Below are 12,351 nucleotides of genomic sequence, written 5' to 3' on the forward strand. Positions count from 1 at the left end.
GAAGAGAGATAAAAAAAAATATAATAATAATAAGTAGAAAAAATAAGGATAAAAATATATATTCATATAAAAGTATATATTCACACATATACATATATATATATATATATATATATATATATATATATATGTGTGTGTGTGTGTGTGTGTGTGTGTGTGTGTGTGTGTGTGTGTGTGTGTGTGTGTGTGAATATATACAATTAAAGTTTAAAAATTAATTTTAAAAATATTAAAGTAAAATTTAAAATACTATGTGTGTGTGTATGTATATATATATATATATATATATATATATATATATATATATATATATATATATCCCTAATGAGCAAGCCGGAGGTGAAGGCGGCAAGGAAAAACTCCCTGAGATGTTATGAGGAAGGAACCCATCTTCATTTGGGTGACACTCTACAGTAAATAATGTAAATGTAAATAATGTCCTTTCTACAGCAGTTTATAATAGTGCAACCGAGAGCTCCTGAGGAACCAATGGGTCATCTCAAACTCTGAGTTCAGCACAGACCTGATTGCTGATAAAGACCAGACCAAACAGCTGGCTGATGCAACATTGGTTCAAAAGAAGGCATGAGAGTCTCCGGGCGGCTTCATTCACAACAATCCCATTAGACACTGGCTGGCCATGCAGATCAATCCATGCAGGGTGACCACCGTGTGACAAGACTCCAACCAGCACCTACATTTGTACACCATTTTCTAGGAAAATAATCAACCACGTAAATCAAGGTTAGAGTAACTCTTTTAATTCGCCACACCGGCATGTGCCGAGGTAATAACTCCTCTTATACTGTCGCTTTTCATTTTAATTTATTTACAATAATAATAATCATAAGCGTTTCTGACCAATCAGCACATGTAATTCAACAAGACTGTGTTAAATCATTAGCATGTTATATGTTATATCATTAACATTTAACCTTTGTTATAGACACACTAGTCTGTGCAAATGTTTGATATCTAGAGGGAAAGCACTGGTGAGAAATACAGATTATTAGGAAGTACCACAAGAACAGGAAACATAAAGAAGAAACATAACAGAAGTCTTAAGAACAGTGAAAAGTGTATCAGGAGTCAGATTTTACTGTATGATCAAGTAAATCTGTATGTTAGTTCATTTATTATTGTGACCATTTATTATTATAGTGTTGAATTTTCTATAGATTTCTGATATTAAACAACATGAGGAGCTGTGAGTTAAATCGACATCATTTTTCAGTTCATGTTAAGATTTTGAGTCTCATTCAGTCCAAACTACAGTAGAATTCTTTCTCCCTCCTGTGCTTCTGCACTGGCATGTCCCTTCTTGTGTCCTTCAGTCTGTCCATGTCAATCTCTACCAAAGCCACGCCCACATCTGTCCCCCCACAATCTGCCATGACCACGCCCCACGGGTCTACAGCTATTGTGTGGCCATATGACGAGCGCTTCCCATGATGAGCTCCAACCTGAGCAGCGGCCAGGACGTAACATTGAGTCTCAATGGCTCTGGCCCGAAGAAGAACCTGAAAGGAGATCCATAGAATCAGAATAACAACTGAACTTTGTGTACTATGAAAAACATGTTATTATTAAAATGTATTAGAATTGTTATTGTGGCAGAGTGCATGACAGGACTTGACATGACAACACAGTAAGACTAATGTTTACATTATCTTTATATTTACACCGTATTGCCAATGTCCAGAATACAAGCTTCAAATCAGGTCTGACAACATTTGGATAATCATTTGAATAAACGTCTGCAATTATTATTAACACAAAGATTAAATGGAAGCAATCAGAATCACACATGTTCCAAGGAATATCCGGATAAAATATTATATTTAGTATATTAATATCATTTTCCAATTAGTATTATTAAATTATTGATTAATATTAATTATTTTATAGTATTATTAAATTATTATTATTATTATGACATAAAATCTAAAATGCCTCCAAACACATATTGAACATATATTTTTAAATGAAAAAGAAAAAAAAATAAAAATGAAAAAAGAGAAACAAATGCAATAAAGCTTTTAATTATTCTTAAATTTTGTCCCTATTCTAAACTCACTGTGGATTTATAGAAATTATTAAGTTCTCCTTCCAGATCAAGCAAAAATGCATTAACAGACAGGAGAGATTTGGAAAAAACAACATAAATTGTGTTAGTATAGTGTGTGAGGCTTCCCTTTAAGCAGGGAAACTGGTCCAAGACAGACAGCTTAACAGAGCAAGCAGGATTTTTCCTTTGTTTTTCACCAGTTGGATCCTGTAAGATCTCACCTCCCAGTGTGCGGTGCCTGTTGCCACGGTAAAAGCTGATGGATAAGTGAGGATCTCCGCCCCGCTCCTCTGAAGAGCCGAGGACATCTCTGGGAAGCGCAGGTCATAACAGATCCCCAGTCCTACCTGTACAGTCGTTCAACAGACTTCTTTATGTAGAATAAAATAAAAAACCCTATAAACTAGAAGTCATGCAGAAAGTTGTGTACCTTTCCAACAGGGGTCTGAACAGGTGGCACTAAGCTCGGCCCAGGATTGGTGAAGGCGCTCTCTTTTAGTGACACACCTTTACCTGTCAACTCCACATCAAACAGGTGACCTTTTCTGTACACGGACACAATTTCACCTGTGGAAAAATCACACGAAAATCGCACACAGTGTTCATTAACATTAACTGACAGAAGTGCCTCAAGCTTAAAGGTAAATCACAGGTTTATATTCATTCTCTCATTCTAACACGTTATCTTTTTTATAGTAACAACGAATTCACAGGGACTCGTACGGCGGACGTTCCACGTATACAGATTCAAAAACGTGAGTCACCGTAGTGTATATGGAAGGAGTCTCCAGTGCTAGTGCTTTTTAACAGAAGCAGGTAAAGTAAAGATAAAATCCTTTAAGATTTCTGACACAGGATTTTTTTTTATTTTATGATGGAGGGTTTTGTGTTTCAGCAGGCGCCAAGTGTTTTATTACATGTCGTGCAAGTAACGATGCTGTAATGAATTCAAGTTTGTTACTAGGATAAAGGTTTATTCAGGTTTTTTATTCATAATATTTACCATGTTTGCCTTTTATCTATAGACGTTTAGGTGCGGTGTGATACCTTGGCCATTAATGATGACATGGCTGTTGTAGATGCGTCTGTCATTCTCCCAGTTATGACCTCTTTCATGGAAACCTCCCAGAGACAGCCACACTTTCAGCTTCCTTACAAAGATAGAGGCAGTAAGTCTTACATCTACATCATAAAAATTACTGTACCTTCCATACATCTATTAAACTTGTTGCAATAATTTCAGTTTGAGCCAAGTCTGCACTTTAAAATAAGATCTAAATAATACACATGGCCAGCTTCTTTTGACTAAAGGACCTTTAATATAAACACATGCGTTGCGTTTTTTTCATGCATCATTTAATAAAGCTGTTGTCTCTCTATGCCATGAAAACATTGCCCTTTTTGGGATGTGCCTTCCAAAGGATTCCTGGAAACTGTAAATATGCAGCTACTCACGTTCTACTTAAGTGTAGTATGTCACTTTGAAACACACCTGACCTACTGCACAGGTACTGCTTACACTACAAGCTGTAATAATAATCCTTTAAATACTTCATTAACAAAAAAGAAATATTTAGCATGATTCAGACACCTGGCTAATTGGGAATATCTGCTGATGATGTCACCCTGCAGGCTTTCAGACAGCTGCAGCGTCTCTTCTCGACTGGACCCGAGGTAATCAAAGCCCTCAGGGAGAAAGATCATGCTCGCGCCACCCTCCTTGGCCTGCAAGATTAAACGCTCGCATGTAGTCAAGTTTGCCTCCTTGTCTGGGGTGGATGTCATCTGACACACAGCTGCCACAGGATGTGATGAATTCATTCTGGAAATAACGTGAAGAGTGAGAGTGATTAAAATTGATATCTGGTTCACGGCTTTACAGCATTTAGCAGACACTCTTATCCAGAGTGACTTACATTGTCTTATTTCAGTTTATACACCTGAGCAATTGAGGGTTAAGGGCCTTGCTCAGGGGCCCTGCAGCGGCAACTTGGTGGACCTGGGATTCGAGACAATGATCTTCCGATCAGTAAACACAATGTCATGATTGAATCTAGCATCCACAATTCCAACCAGGAATTTATATTTTGTTCCTTTTTTTTTTGTACCTGAATATGGAGTTTTGGTAGAATATGGACACAGTTTTTAGTGTTGAACTTTGTCCAGACCAATAAAATAATTAAACTGTTAAATAGAACAGATATAATAATAGGCACAGTGGGGAAATGTGTGAGACCTAATACTTACTAAAACCATCATTTTAGTGCTTGGTACCACATAATTCTAAGTCCATGGTAAAGTGGTCATAAATAAATAAATAAATAAATAGATAGATAAAAATTACTCACTGCAGAAAAAAAAATCTAATCTATATTGTTTGTAGCATTCTATTCAAATGAGATGTAGTTACAGTGACAAATATTGTTAATGATATGAAATGTATTGCTCTATTGCCACCTAATGGATTTTTTTATTTATTTATTTATTTATTTATTTATTTATTTATTTATTTATTTATTTCAATCCAGAAAAAAAAAATACAGAATCAAAATGTATAAGCCCTGATCTAATATCTATAGAGCACTATAGTGCGACATTGAACGACTTGCTTATAGATTTTTGTAAGTAACATCATCTTCAGTGGTGATCAAGCACTAGAGCAAGACACGCTCTTGTGGGCGGGGCTTACGGGTTACAGGTAGCATCTGATTGGACGATCTAATCCATTGCTATAATCCGTATTTGGTTTGGTGTAAACAATAGCTACAATTAAAACGAAATATTAGAGAACAAATCTTTTTATATGTCATGTCAGACCCTTCTTCTTCTTCTTTCGGCTTTTCCCTTCAGGGGTCGCCACAGCGAATCATCTCTCTCCACCTAACCCTATCTTCTGCATCCTCAACACTTGCACCCACTAGCTTCAAATCCTCATTAATTACATCCATATACCTCCTCTTTGGCCTTCCTCTTTGCCTCCTGCCTGGCAGCTCCATGTCCAACATTCTCCTACCAATATACTCACTCTCCCTCCTCTGAACATGTCCAAACCATCTTAATCTGCCCTCCCTAACTTTGTCCCCCAAACGTCCAACATGGGCTGTCCCTCTGATGTACTCGTTCCTAATCCTGTCCAATCTTGTCACACCCAAAGAGAACCTCAACATCTTCAGTTCGGCTACCTCAAGCTCTGACTCCTGTCTCTTCTTCAGTGTCACTGTCTCTAAACCATACAGCACGGCCGGTCTCACCACTGTCCTGTACACCTTCCCCTTGATTCTTGCTGATTCTTGATTCTTCTTGTCAGTCCCTAGAATACTGTTATAGGTTAAAAGTTGATTAAAAGGAGTGTTATAGTACCTGTGATGACTTGTGACTGCCTGTAACCTCCAGAATAAATGGTGTTGTTTCCACAGAATCTGAGAGAAAACCATGGGACTCCTGTTTACACCACGATGTTGTTTCTTCTCGTACTTTGTACTTCCTTCTTCTCCACGTTAATCAGTCACTACACAGCAAATATTTACTAAAGTCCCAACTTGACCCTGATGAACCAGACACTCATTTACTTCTGTCTTCAGTCATATTATTGTACAATACACTTGATTTAAAACATTGCTGGTGTCGCATTAAACGCCCTGCGAATACCATTTTTTTTTATATATATACAGGCGTTCGGTCTGGACAGCTCTGTGAAGGCGACGTAGGGGTCCTGACGTCTACAGCACTTCATTTCAACATGGCGGCGAACAGCGGTAGCGGCACGGGGAGTAAAAGCGGTGGAGGAAAGCAGTCTGGTCCTTCTGCCGAGCAAGTATGTTTCAGTCGGGCTCCGTGTATAACACACCGGATTATTTAATCTTAGTTTACGATTAGAAGATGAGTGTAAGGCTTTTATCTCAGGTTATTGCCGTGCACAATGAGCTAGCTTGCTAGCACCTAGGGGCGTGTGTGTGTGTGTGTGTGTGTGTGTGTGTGTGTGTGTGTGTGTGTGTGTGTGTGTGTGTGTGTGTGTGTGTGTGTGTGTGTGTGTGTGTGTGTGTGTGTGTCTCTCTCTCTCTCTGTCTCTCTGTCTCTGTGTGCGCGTGTGTTATTGACTGGCTTCACAGCAAACAGCTCCTTTTTAGGTTTATAGTGCACTACATAGGGAGTGTAAACTGTTCCCTTTATATATAGTGCACTAGGGAAGGGGACACTGGGATTCATTTACACTGGAGAGAGATACTGGTCCTGAATCTGTTTTTTAGACTGTACGGTGTGACAATGTAGCAGAAGAGTCCATGTTTAGTGTACGAGCTTTAAATGCAAAGAAACTACAGTGTGACTCAGGAATGCCCTGGGAGGGCAAATCAGGAATGCCCTGGGAGGGCAGATCCTGACTGCTATTTCTGCCACAAGTGTGGTCTGATTCATGATCTCTGGATGCCTTTTCCACCAAAAAGAACCGGGTGCTGGTTCAGAGCGAGCACTGGTGCTGGTTCAAAGTTGGTTCCACTGGCGAACCTTCTAAGAACCGATTTGTCTTTCCACCGGCTAGAGAGCATCACAGAGCCGAGTGTGACGTCACTGTATACGTGTCACGTGTCCCAGCAACGTTAGCGCAGCAGCGGCAAACACAAACACATCAACAATGGCGGATGTTGCTTTACTATTAATGCTCATGGCTTTGTGAACCTACATTAACACCCAAACGTGGCGAATCCAACGTGTACGTGCAGCTCCATGTAATCTGTATAAACGGAGGTTGTTATCGAGAAAGTACATAACGTTATTTTATCATTAACACAGAAAAAAGTTAGCCTTAGCATGTAGCTACTTACTATCATGCGTGCTTATAATGTATCATATCGCGGTAAAGTAAAAGTGTATTAAACATTAGTATACTTAAGGTATATTATCAAAGGTGCTAACAGTAGCCCCGCCCACAGCTACTAACAGTAGCCCCGCCCACAGCCCCTGACACAAGCGGTTCTTAAGTCTAGACCAACAACGTTTTGGTGCTACTTAAGAACCACTTTTCCTGGTTCAGAGCGGGTGCTTTGGGTGTCAAAAAAGAAGGAACTGGTTCTAAATTAGGCTCTGGCTCCGAACCAGCACTCAAACTGCCTCGGTGGAAAAGGGGCACGGTGACCAATCAGAACATTTTACATTTCCCAGACACCCTTATATCCAGAGTGACTTGCACTATCTCATTTTTATACAACTAATCAAATGAGAATTAAGGGCCTTCCAACAGTGGCAGCTTGTTGAACCTGGGATTCAAACTCACAACCTTCCGATCGGTAGCCCAACACCTTCACCACTAGGCTACCACATCCCCACATGTAGTTTATCGCTGATCATTGGTGGAGTTCTAAAAATAAAATAAAAACACATTTACACAAATTCAAATGTAGATTTATATTTAGATTCCCAATGAACAATCCAGAGGAGACAATGGCAAAAAAAAATAACCCAACTCCCTGAGACCAGAAATATTGAAAGGAATCACACTCAAAAGATCAGACAGCCTGAGTGTCACCAGATAGTAGGATTATAAATCATTACTCTCCCACAATAGTGTACATAAAACATCAGACTGTGTTGTTTATTATGAGCATCATAGGCTTCAGGATTTTAGCAGCAGCTGTTAAGCTACATTCCCGCAAACAGTGATTAACGCTTCAAGCTGCCACTTGCTGTACTGTGAATTCAACAGAAGGAGAAGTAATACCATTTATCCTTGTGTCATACAACTAGCAGCTCACCTTTGAACAGCCCTTTAGGTAGATGTCTGCAGTAGCCAGGTAACATTATCCACCGATCCATATTATCCACATCTAATCTCACAGTGGACATGTTACACAATCAGATTATGAGGGCACGTTAAATGTTGTCAGTCAATAGTGCAGGTTTTTCCTCAGAACCCTACAATGTAAAGCTCTGTTGTGGTTTTTACTTGTATATAAATACCACGTGATTATTTTTTTTTCTTTGTTCTCCCCCGGAGTGAACATGACAGATGAAGATAAATGAGTGACAGCTGTGTAGTTGTTTGAACTCCTGGTTATTATCTGACATCCTGGAAGCCACAACCATATCTGATATTGGGAATATTTTACCTGGCTCTTAAGTTTTCTCAGGGACATGATCCAGTGTTACAGTCTAGAGTCTTAATACAGATACTAAGTATTAGATTGGTGCAGCTTTAGATTTACAAAAATGTTTATTGGTAAAGTGTCAGTTATTTTTTGTTAGTCTTGTAGGTATTAGAGTGGTGTGTGTGTGTGTGTGTGTGTCTGTGTAGGTTGTGGCAACGTTCCAGAGGATGCGGCAGGAGCAGCGCAGCATGGCCTCAAAAGCTGCTGAACTGGAGATGGAGAGCAATGAACACAGGTTTTCTTTTCACCTTTTCACTTCACCTGCTGTTTTTATCATCAAGCGTATAATACGATCAAACGCTTTCACTTTTTCATTGCACTAGACTACAGAGGTGAAACTACATCAGATAAAATCTGTTGGGCTTGAAATCCTGGTTTTATCTGACTACGCCTCTGAATATATTCAAAGGAGGTCATGAAATGATTCAAGTGTGATTGCAAGTGTGATCTGATTTTAATTAAATTTGTCATTCAAATAATTTTGCTCTGAAGAATAACATGCACTACCAGTGCAAACGTTTGAACACACCAGATCGAACATTTATTTATTTAGATATTTTTAAATAGTTATGTTTGATATTTTGTTTTATTTCATTTCTCCATAGTTTAAACAATCTAGAAATTGTTTTCTTAATCTGATCTCTCTTTCGTTAGCCTCGTCATCGACACGCTGAAGGAAGTCGACCCCTCTCGGAAGTGCTATCGTTTAGTCGGGGGTGTTTTGGTGGAGAGGACTGTAAAAGAAGTGCTGCCTGCGCTGGAGAACAATAAAGAACAGGTAGACGACAAGCTGAGAGCCAGACGCTGTCCGTAGTAGCTGCTTTATGTGTCCTGAATATGAGAATTATTAGTGCATAGGGACTGTCTTAAGAGTCTAAATGCAGTGTCTACATAAACCATGACTAAACAGTGATACAGGTCACAGTGAATGTTTTTGTAAACATCTGGATGTAAACAGGGCCAAGCTGGATGAGTTTAGTAAACATCTGTATGTAAACAGGGCATCCAGTTGTTTATACACGACCAGGAGTGCACAGAGTCATTCACAGTACAGTTATTAAACTGACCTTTTCCCTTCCCTTCCTTTCTGACAGATATCAAAGTTAGTCATGTCACTCAACACGCAGATGCAGACGAAAGGGCGGGAGCTGACTGAGTATCGGGAACGTTACAACATCCGCCTGGTGGGCGAAGACGACAAACAGGGCAAAGGCAATGCGGCTCAGGGCAAAGAAAGCGAAGAAGGAGGATCTAAAAGCGGAGCTGGAGTTCTTGTTTCTTAGTCACTTTAGCTTTTCACATTAACCTATAATTTAATTGTGTAAGGTTTGAGAGCCTGAATATTGTGAAGATGACAAATTTACATGTGAATTTTGTATATTCATAATGTTGAAACGGTCTCTAAACTTTTCCTCTGAACAATGAACAGCACAGCTGATGGAGAATATTCTTACAGTTATACAGCAGAGACAGTAACTTTACATTTATGGGTTTATTTTGAGTGTAGCCGTGACCTTTAATCCCTAATCTCTCCTCCCCTCTTAAAATGCTTTGTGTAGGATAATGTAAATTACAGATTATACACAACTCAGTGTCCTACATATGACACATACTGAACAACTGCTTTTGCCTTTCACTTTGTAATGAATGTGATACAATACGAAACAGACTACATCCGATGCACCCTTAAATGCTTAGACGTGTCTCTTTAGGCACATAAAAAGCTTATACCGTCTTACATATAGCTAATAGCTAATTAATGTCCATTGCTGTGAATGTTCACAAAACTGAACGACGCCCCAGGATTTTGAACCTTAACATAGAGTGCTTCAATTATGAAAAAAGGTTTCCTCAACACTTTTTGCTTTGAAATCGGAACACAGCTCTTCCTTGTCAACTTTGAATATTTTTTTTTTTTTTATGTTTGTCTTGTTTGTTTTGGTTAATGAATTAAAATGCCAACTTGAATAATTTTCTCTGACAGCGTATATTTTTATTTTCCACAAGTTCCTTGTTCCTTGTGTACGTTGGAATAAAGTGGTGTTTCTCCAGGAGCATGGTGCAACACACCATAAGTGCAAAGACACAACAGTGCCAGAGGTGTGCAGAACACAGACTGTAAATTATTTTGTAAGAGTAGCAACAATATCTGTGGCAAAAATAGTCTCATAGAGTTTCGATCAATAATATAGATTTATGTTTAATGTAGTACTCTTTCAGTGTTTTTTTTTGGGAATCTGAGTTCAGACTCTTGATGATGTAAATTAAGGAGAACATCAGTATCCAGTATGACACAGTGCCAGGTCTCTAATAATCTACTGCGTCATGTTAATTTGCATTAGATCCTTTTAGTCTTTTCTCAAAGTTTGCCTTGGATGTGCTGAGAGGAATTTCTGTTCTGTATAAAAGAGTAGATTAACAAGCTATAATCTCTGAATTATTTTGCCAACAATTTACTCTTATGCCAATCAAGTAATGAATATTCATGAATATCAGAATCAGAAAGAGCTTTATTGGCAGGTATGTTTTCACATGTGAGGAATTTGTTTTAGTGACAGAAGCTCCATAGTGTAACAGAATGACACATTGTATGTACAGGTGTGAAATGTGCAATTGAAATATACAAATATAGGCAATTTGTATGTACAAATGTGAAAATGTGCAATTGAAGTATACAATATATACAATTTGTATGTACAACTGTGCAAGTGTGAAATGGCAATTGAAGTATACATAGTACAAATGTGAAATATCGGGGTCCTCCTTAATCAATAGTAATAACTAGTTGGAACCTACATTTAAATGCACCTATTTTTATACATACATATATATATATATATATATATATATATATATATATATATATATATATATATATATATATATATATATATATAATTAGATATTTTATTCCAGGACACAAACTAAGCATACAGTTAAGTGTTAATGGCTCAGTGGCTGTCTGAGGCCCTGGCAATCATCATCAATATTTCAATTAAAAGTATTGGATCAATGAACTAGTACTGCTCTAATACCAACTGATGATATAAATATTGGCAGCCTACAAGCTGTTGCCAGGGTCAGGGAGGATCTGGAGTCTATCCTGGGAATGTGAGATGGGAATACAAATACATTATACGCTTGTTCATCGTAGGGCTTTCTGGACAGACAAATTCACATTCGGGAAAAATTTAACAATGCCAATTTGCCTAGAAGAATTTGTTAGTTGGTGGGAGGAAACCAGAAAACCCAAAGGAAGCAGGAGAACATTTTGCACAGAGCTCTTTGAACTGTGTATTTCGCAACAAAACATTAGTTTATTAAATTGGTAATTGTGTCGAATCCATACCTGACCCAGTATTTCCCAGGTCAGTACCCACCTTACAAGCATGATTATTCCAGTAAAAGCACTTGACTGAGATTTGGCTGAGTAAGCTAATTAGCGCAATACACAGAACATGTCTCACACCTTTAGGGTTGGGGGATTGGGGGACTACCATGTCCTACATGCATGCAGTTTGCATGTTCTCCCCACGTTTTGAGGGCTTCCTCCATGTACTCCAGTTTCCTACCTTTGTCCAAAGATGTGTGATAGGCCTATTGGCATTTCTAAATTGTCCATGATATATAAATATGTGTGCCCTGTGATAGACTTCCATCCTGTTCATGGTGTCCTCCATCTTCCAGGGTGTCCCGAGTCTCTGTGGAATAGGCTCCAGGCTCCCATTGACTCTGTGTAGGATACGTGATTCAGAAAATGGATGGATGAAATAGCCAGGAATGAGGTGATTACAGTTCTGAAGAAGGTGTAACAGTTAGACAACATGCAAGGAAGTTAAGAACATTCAAAGTCAGACTATGGTTAGACTTAATAGTGTGGTGATGATGGATTACAGATATAGGCACCTTCCAAACCTAATATGGAGATAAGCTCATATAAGAGATAAAGGCTTACATGTTTGCTAGATGAATCTGGGACATGCTCATTCATAATTTATATGCAATTAATTTATAACCCTAGAAAAATTAAAAATGTAGACAGTTATAACGATATATTGATATATTTACACTTATAAACAATATAAAGGTGTAATTACAATTATAACCTGTCATGATGATATATTTACACTTATAAACAATATA

General features: G+C 38.3%; 2 protein-coding genes across 2 annotated transcripts; one reads left to right on the plus strand and one right to left on the minus strand.

Annotated features, from left to right (window-relative positions):
- Nucleotides 1-776: 776 nt before the first annotated feature.
- nit1 (nitrilase 1) lies at nucleotides 777-5,645 on the minus strand. Its single transcript, XM_060874986.1, has 6 exons — nucleotides 5,429-5,645; nucleotides 3,660-3,890; nucleotides 3,116-3,219; nucleotides 2,499-2,635; nucleotides 2,290-2,415; nucleotides 777-1,520 (listed from the first exon to the last, which is right to left on the minus strand). Exons 1-6 carry the CDS (start codon nucleotides 5,500-5,502, stop codon nucleotides 1,260-1,262), a joined length of 933 nt encoding a protein of 310 aa, XP_060730969.1. The 5' UTR covers nucleotides 5,503-5,645; the 3' UTR covers nucleotides 777-1,259.
- An 80-nt stretch (nucleotides 5,646-5,725) lies between these two features.
- pfdn2 (prefoldin subunit 2) lies at nucleotides 5,726-10,179 on the plus strand. The gene is made up of 4 exons (XM_060874987.1): nucleotides 5,726-5,882; nucleotides 8,355-8,443; nucleotides 8,863-8,986; nucleotides 9,303-10,179. The coding sequence occupies exons 1-4, from the start codon at nucleotides 5,808-5,810 to the stop codon at nucleotides 9,489-9,491; spliced, it is 477 nt and encodes a 158-aa protein (XP_060730970.1). The 5' UTR covers nucleotides 5,726-5,807; the 3' UTR covers nucleotides 9,492-10,179.
- Nucleotides 10,180-12,351: the final 2,172 nt, after the last annotated feature.

This window comes from Tachysurus vachellii, chromosome 7 (genome assembly GCF_030014155.1).
Source record: "Tachysurus vachellii isolate PV-2020 chromosome 7, HZAU_Pvac_v1, whole genome shotgun sequence".
In the NCBI taxonomy this organism is placed as follows: domain Eukaryota; kingdom Metazoa; phylum Chordata; class Actinopteri; order Siluriformes; family Bagridae; genus Tachysurus; species Tachysurus vachellii.

Bases quoted from the DNA above. Each gene is read 5' to 3' on its own strand.
- pfdn2 (XM_060874987.1), top strand. From the start codon at position 5,808: ATGGCGGCGAACAGCGGTAGCGGCACGGGGAGTAAAAGCGGTGGAGGA. The intron at 8,444-8,862 runs GTTTTCTTTTCA...CTCTTTCGTTAG, and splicing joins ATGGAGAGCAATGAACACAG to CCTCGTCATCGACACGCTGA. The intron at 8,987-9,302 runs GTAGACGACAAG...CCTTTCTGACAG, and splicing joins TGGAGAACAATAAAGAACAG to ATATCAAAGTTAGTCATGTC.
- nit1 (XM_060874986.1), bottom strand. From the start codon at position 5,502: ATGGTTTTCTCTCAGATTCTGTGGAAACAACACCATTTATTCTGGAGG. The intron at 3,891-5,428 runs GTACTATAACAC...CGTTATTTCCAG, and splicing joins GCAGTCACAAGTCATCACAG to AATGAATTCATCACATCCTG. The intron at 3,220-3,659 runs GTGTCTGAATCA...TATCTTTGTAAG, and splicing joins AGATATTCCCAATTAGCCAG to GAAGCTGAAAGTGTGGCTGT.